Source organism: Crocuta crocuta, unplaced genomic scaffold (assembly GCF_008692635.1).
Source record: "Crocuta crocuta isolate KB4526 unplaced genomic scaffold, BGI_CrCroc_1.0 scaffold127, whole genome shotgun sequence".
NCBI classification, from domain to species: domain Eukaryota; kingdom Metazoa; phylum Chordata; class Mammalia; order Carnivora; family Hyaenidae; genus Crocuta; species Crocuta crocuta.
The window spans coordinates 9,156,368-9,163,671 of NW_027532008.1; the positions used below are offsets into that span (position 1 = coordinate 9,156,368).

Here is a 7,304-nt window from a genome sequence, read left to right on the forward strand (position 1 = left end):
CCTCCTAAAGTGAGGAGATGTTCCCCCTTTTTCTGTCTTTTAGATGTGTTTGTGTGAGAGTGGTATTATGTAATCTCTAAATTCTCTTATAAAAATAGAGCAGCAGCTGGGGCACCTGGGTGGCTTAGTCGGTTGGGCATCCGACTTTGGCTCAGGTCATGATCTCATGGTTCATGGATTCAGGCCCGGCGTCGGGCTCTGTGCTGATAGCTCCGAGTCTGGATCCTGCTTCGGATCCTGGGTCTCCCTTTCTCCCCTTCTCTCTGCCTCTCTCCTGCTCGTCCTCTCTCTCTTAAACATTTAAAAAAATGGAAAAAAAAAAAAAAAAGAGCAGCAGAGTCATCTGGGTGTGGACTTTAAGGGGAAGATTTAAGATCACAGCTTCAGGGGTGTGTGGGTGGCATCTGACTCTTGATGTTGGCTCAGGTCATTATTTCACAGTTCGTGGGACCAACTCGTGTTGGTCTCTGTGCAGACAGTATGGAGCCTGCTTGGGATTCTCTCTCTCTCCCTGTGTCTGCCCCTCCCCCAGTCACGCTCTTTCTGTCTCTTAAACTTAAAAAAGTTTGCAGATTCAGTCTTTAAATGATGTAGAATGATTTATGTTTCTTCGTGTGCCAGTTTTGGTATGTTGTCCTTTTCAAATAATTTGTTCATTTGTCTATTTTATTGGCATAAAGCTGTTCATAAAATTTTTTTTCTCCTAATGTCTTTAGAATCTGTAGCAATTACCTTTTTTCATTAAAAACTTCTTTTTAGTATTTTATTTATTTCTGAGAGAGACAGCGTCAGCAGGGGAGGGTCAGAGAGCGAGGGAGACACAGGATCTGAAGTAGGCTCCAGGCTCTGAGCTACCTGTCAGCACAGAGCCTAACGCGGGGCTCAAACCCATGATCTGTGAAATCATGACCTCAGCCGGAGTCGGAAGCCTAATCTGAGCTATCCAGGTGCCCCTGTTCTTTTTTCAAAGTTAATTTTGCTTGGAGTTAACAAATTAATGTACAAGGAACTGACTTCTGGCTTTGATTTTTCTGTTTTATGTTTTTCTGTTTTATTTCCACTCTTTTTAAATATTTTTTAAAGTTAATTTGAGAGAGAGAAGGTGAGAGAATGAGTATGCCAAGCGGAGCAGGGGCAGAGACAGGGAGAGAGAGAGAAAGAGAAAGAATCCCAGGCAGACTCTGCACTGTCTGCATGGAGCCCTATCTGGGGCTCGATCCCATGAACCATTGGATCGTGACCTGATCCCAAATCAAGAGTTGGATGTTTAAGTGACTGAGCCACCCAGGTGCTCCTTCTTTCCACTCTTACTATTTCTTTTCTCTGCTTACTAAATTTGTTGTGTCTTATTTTGGGGGGTTTAATTTTTTTGTTCTTTTTCTAGCTTAAGAAAAAGAAGAAGCCTGGGGTGTCTGGGTGGCTCAGCTGGTTGAACGTCCAACTCTTGATTTCATCTCAGGTCATGATTCCAGGGTTGGACTAAGCACTAAGATTCTCTCCCTCCCTCCCTCTTCCCCTCTCCCCCACTCCTGTCCTCTCTCTAAAATACAGAGAAAAAACAAGATGGAAGCTTAAATAATTGATGTTCAACTTTCATTTTAAGGACATATTGAAGCTACTGAAGCTATATGTTTCTCTCAAAACTTCCCCTTAAATTCTGCTTTGGCTGGAGCCCATATATTTGGATGAGTTGTATTTTCGTTGCTATTCAGTTCAGAATGTTTTCTAAGTTCTGTTGTAATTGAATCTTTGTCCCATAGGATATTTAGAAGTATGTTGCTAAATTTACAGATCTTTTGGGGATTTTCTAATTCTTTTTCTGTTACTAACTTACAATTTAATTTACTATGGTTGGGAACATACTTATGATTTCAATCCTTTGAAATTTCTTGAGACTCAACATTGCTTCTGGTTTTTTTTGTTGTTGTTTTTTTTTTATAATGTTTGTTTATCTTGAGAGAGAGCGAGCGAGCATTTCTTTTTTTTTTTTTTAATTTTTTAATGTTTCATTTATTTCTAGGAGACAGAGAGAGACAGAGTGAGCAGGGGAGGGTCAGAGAGAGAGGGAGTCACAGACTGAAACAGGCTCCAGGCTCTGAGCTGGCAGTCAGCACAGAGCCCAACGCGGGGCTCGAACCCACGAACCGTGAGATCATGACCTAAGCGAAAGTCGGACGCTTAACCGACTAAGCCACCCAGGCGCCCCGAGCGAGCATTTATCTTGAGAGCGAGCGAGCGAGCAGGGGCTGGGGAGAAGGGCAGAGGGAAAGAGAATCCTGAGGTGAGGCTCAGTCTCATGACTGCGAGATCATGACTGAGCCAAAATCAAGAATTGGGCACTCAACTGACTGAGCCACCCAGGTGCCCCTTACCATTGCTTCTAAAATGATGTTTTATCTTTTTAGTATTTTTAGGAAGTAGATTTTAGATAATCTAGCCACGTTAGTAATAGAAATTTCTAAAGTGGTTTTAAGTTGACTTTTGTTTCTTTCACGGATAATTTGAGCAATTGTTAAATGACTTTTTAAATTTTTTATTTATTATTTATTTATTTAAAATAAAAAAAGCATTTATTTATTTTTGAGAGACAGAGCATGATCAGGGGAGGGGCAGAGAGAGAGGGAGACACAGAATCCTTAGCAGGCTCCAGGCTCTGAGCTGTCAGCATAGAGCCCGATGTGGGGCTCAAACTCACAAACTGCGAGATCATGACCTGAGTCAAAGTCAGGCTCTTAACCACCTGAGCCACCCGGGTTCCCCTAAATGATTTTTTAAAAGACTTTTAGTGTTTAAGTAATCTCTGTACCCAGTATAGGGCTTGAACCTATAACCTCGAGATCACAAGTTGCACGCTTCACCAACTGAGTCAGCTAGGCACCCCGACCTGTTTTAAATAATGTTAATAACTAAATTGTTTAAAAATTTTCTTTTAAATGTTTATCTTAGAGAGAGAGAGAGAGCAGGAAAGGGGCAGAGTGAGAGGGAGACAGAATCTGAAGTATGCTCCAGGTTTTGAGCTGTCAGCACAGAGCCCGACGCGGGGCTCGAACTCACAAACTGTGAGATCATGACCTGAAGCCGAAGTCAGACAATTAACTGACTGAGCCACCCAGGCGCCCCGAAATGACTTTTTAAAAGACTTTTAATGTTTAAGTAATCTCTATATCCAGTATAGGGCTTGAACCTATAACCTCGAAATCACAAGTTGCATGCTTCACCAACTGAGCCAGTTAGGCACCCCTGACCTGTTTTAAATAATGTTAATAACTGAATTGTTTAAAAATTTTCTTTTAAATGTTTATCTTAGAGAAAGAGCAGGGAGGGGGCAGAGTGAGAGGGAGACAGAATCTGAAGCATGCTCCAGGCTCTGAGCTGTCAGCACAGAACCCACGTGGGGCTCAAACTCACGAGCCATGATATTATGACCTGAGCTGAAGTCAGACGCCCAACGAACTGAGCCATCCAGGCACCCAGATAACTCATTTGTTTTTACTTTAAGTCACTATAAAAAAGGAAGTTGCAATTTTCCATAAAGGGTTTACTTTTTCTTTGGTTAGGTATTGTTTGTTTGTGTTTTTCAAGTAAGCTGTATGCCCAGCACAGAGCCCAATGTGGGGCTTAAACTCAAGAACCTGGGATCAATACCTGAGCTAAGGTCAAGAATCAGATACTTAACTGTCGGTGTCCCCCAGGCACCCCCTTTATCTGTGAGGCTTGCCATTTAAGAGATTGAAAAGCCAACAGTCTGGCAACATCTTGGTCCAGGTCCAGACTCATTTTGTTGACTTTTCTTTCCATACATGTGTATTCACAAGTATGTTCTGCAAATCTGAAGATACTAATCGCATCTCAAAGCTTGCTATGTTTTATCCTGCGAGTATTGAACTGCTGCTGTCATCTTAACTTTGTTCACTATGTCTGGTACATTCCTGAACAATTCTTACTCATTTGTGTTCCCCATGCACCTTGCTTTATTCTTGGATGCATAAGTGAGCTTTTATGTTCACCTGTATTCTGAAGGACTGTTAGCTCATTTGAGTGAATATTTGGAATCATGGTCATTTATCATTCAAGTAAGACCCCGTATTTTGATTCAGACTTTTACTACTCTGAAAATATTTTGGATGTCTCCTATGGTATGTGGTAACTGAAAATCACTTTTATATGTGTATGTAGGCATATGGTTTAGTATATATAGGCTGTAAAGTAAGATGAAGCAAGAACAGTTTACATACTTAGGTAACAAGAGTGAATCCATTAATTCAGCAAATGCACTCTTAATCTGTGTCAGGTTAGTGTGTTCAATGAGCCTGTCCACCAGACTAATAAGATGCTGATTAATTATTTTTCACGTTGGTCCTGTCTTGAAACAGCCTATTCACTGGAGATTCGAGGCACACACATGATAGGGAGCCCAGCCGTGTATCTGCAGACGAAGAAGGCTAGTTAGTGCCTGACTGATATACGGGAAAGCTCACAGGTCTGGTGGAAAGGGTGATGTTGAAACTGGATTTTACACTAGGAAAAATGATGGGTGAGTGGAGAGGGTGAAGCGGTGCTGGGCCTTCCTGAGGACTTGAGGAGCGAGGAAAAGAAAGGTCTGGGCCACTGTGCACCCGGATGGTGCAGACTTTGTAGGCGGAGGGATCCCAGAAGGTAATTCCTGGGGGCAGAATGGGGCCATACGTTGGAAAAAGCCATAGAGCGCACTACCGAAGGTGTGATTTTGCTACTGAGAACAACTAGGGCCTGATTGCTTGAGAAATATTTGTAATTTTTCCCGTGGCAGGGTTTTGAGGCCAGCAGTTGTATTTTGGAAGAGTTTGTTCCTTTCAGCAGAGCGAGAGTTCTCCTGTGTTGCTGGTATGCCAAGCAGGCATCTCTGAACGTTTTGCTGACGTTAGGGTCGTTCTGAAGCAGCAGCCTCCTTACTTACCTTGGTGACCGGAGGAAAGAACTGTATTCGTCCATTAGTGGTTGTGAACTAGCTCACGTTTCATGTATTTTCCTTGGCCTTTTAGGCTGCACATGGTCCGTCTGATGCTGTTGGAGAGACTCCTGCAGACCTTGCCCCAGTTACGAAATGTTGGAGGCGTCCGGGCCATCCCATACATGCAGGTACCCTCAGTTCACCCGGGCCTGTCACCTTACGGTTGGGCCATCCTTACTCACGTGTGCTCACATCTCTATAGGGGCTCTGTAAGGCTTTCTGTGGTGCTGGGTTGTAGAATAATGGAATGCAGCTTTGAACTGCAAGTTATAGCCCTAAACTCTATCGATGAAAAGGCCAAGGGTCAGAGAATTTAAAAAGAGGTCTGCAAGTTCTCCAGCTAGGTAGTGACCAAGCCCGGAGCAGATGTCTGCTCCACAGGTTCTTGGTGTGTAGTGAGTCTGCGTGAACACAGTGTTGGAATGTGGTCTGGTAGCCCCTCTCCCGCTGACTGCCTTCGTCTTAGGCAGAAATCTCTTTACTTTGAGCACAACACACTGCTCTCTGTCAAGGCACTTCAGTTGATTGTAATGTAGTTTAGTTGATGTGTTTTGCTGACTCCTTGCAAAACATAACTTTGTGATGCCAAGCGCAGCACATCCCAAAATTTGGCTCTTCTGACTCAGGATACTTAAACTCTGGACACCTGGAGATTTAGGACCTTTTCATGGATTATGGTTATGATTGACCAGGGCGCCAGGAGGATTGGGATTTCTTCTGAAATACCTTGTGTTTTGTGTCGTCCTTTAGGGTGATGGTCCTCATGTTTTACCTCTCTGTTGGCTTCCAGGTCATTCTGATGCTCACTACAGATCTGGATGGAGAAGATGAGAAAGACAAGGGAGCTCTGGACAACCTGCTCTCCCAGCTAATTGCCGAACTGGGCATGGACAAAAAGGTGAGATCAGAGAGTCGTACTGTGTGAGGAACGGGGGCGGGCTGAGGTCCGTTTATAGCTCGCCATCCTTCTCTTAGAGGAACTTCACTTAGTTTCAAGGGGTAAAACCTCCTGACCAGGTGGGCTCCAGTTCTGCTGAGCCAGTAGCAGCAGTAGGCAGTGCCTGCTCTGGGCCAGGTACTGTTAGGTCTGGCATGTAAATGAGGAACAGACCAAGTCTCTGCCCCCATGGACCTTCTGTAGTTCCACAGGGTAAAAACAATACATGAGTTCCTCATATCTGAATGTGGCCTCTGACGCATATCAGGCTCTGGGTAATCCGGGTGCCGCCGTCCACAGACACATCGGAGCTTGTCTTGGCTGTGCTTCTGTGTGAGGAGCACACAGGCTTGAAGGAGTCCTGGTGAGAGGACACTCAAGCTGAGAGTAAGTGTGGGCTTCCGGCCCTACTTCTGCCGCAGGACGTCTCCAGGAAGAATGAGCGCAGCGCCCTGAACGAAGTCCATCTAGTCGTGATGAGGCTCCTGAGTGTCTTCATGTCCCGGACCAAGTCCGGGTCCAAGTCTTCCATATGTGAGGTACTGTCGCTGTGAGCGTATGGGTATGGGGAGAGGTAAGAGGATTGTCTGGCTGGTGCCGGGGCTGAGGGCGCAGGTGGTCGTTAGCATAAGGCTGTCGTCTGTTGTTGCTCTAGAGGACAAAGATTCTAAGCTGTCATCTCTTTAAGAGCAGAGCCTCCACCTTTTTCAGAATCCCTTCCAAGTCCTGATCTTTGCCAACAAGGCCCTCCCAGTGGAGCGGTGACAGGGTTTGGAAGTTCCATTATTGAAAGGAGGGGGCTCTTCTGCAAGGGCGCAGGGTGGCTAAGAGGATTCCCCTGCTGTATGTTGCTATAAGGTATGGTAATAGAGCAGAGAGAAAGCAGCGTGTGCGTGCTGGAAAGGAGATTAACACAAAGCAGGGAAGGTAGAAACGGAGGTTGAACTGCATCCAATCTTAATGAGCTTATGAGCTGGGGGGTTTGCTGGGATTTGCAAGGCTCTCCTAATGGTTTTATTTACAGTGGCTTTTCTCCTGCTTTTTATTCATGTGATCACTCACCCCATCTCCTTCAGAAACTCGTTCTGTGGGCAGAGCCCCTGTTGGGAGGATGTGGTTGCTGTATAGCGCTTACAGTGGAAAGTTCTCCCTCTCCTTCTTGAAATGGGCCCAGGGAGGAAGGGGAACCCGCCCCTCCCAGTAGAAAGGTTCTCTGGTCCGTGCCCCCTTGGCCTGTGGCACGTGTTGAGGGGAAGAGAGCTGGGAACGGGGTTTGGTTGGTTCTTACCTGCCGTTGTTGGGTCGAACTGGGGGCGTTTTGAGTTAGTCCGGGAACCTTGGACTCGAGACGAGCTCAGCCCCTGGACAGCCACTCTG

The 7,304-nt window shown here is 45.3% G+C and overlaps 1 protein-coding gene across 1 annotated transcript in view; it reads left to right on the plus strand.

The window, feature by feature from the left end:
• UBR4 (ubiquitin protein ligase E3 component n-recognin 4) overlaps window positions 1-7,304 on the plus strand; it is a 130,906-nt gene that overhangs the window by 72,969 nt on the left and 50,633 nt on the right. Inside the window, exons 60-62 of the mRNA XM_077775556.1 lie at window positions 5,022-5,118; window positions 5,781-5,888; window positions 6,350-6,466. Coding sequence (XP_077631682.1) covers window positions 5,022-5,118; window positions 5,781-5,888; window positions 6,350-6,466 — 322 coding nt within the window. The remainder of the gene's footprint in view (window positions 1-5,021; window positions 5,119-5,780; window positions 5,889-6,349; window positions 6,467-7,304) is intronic.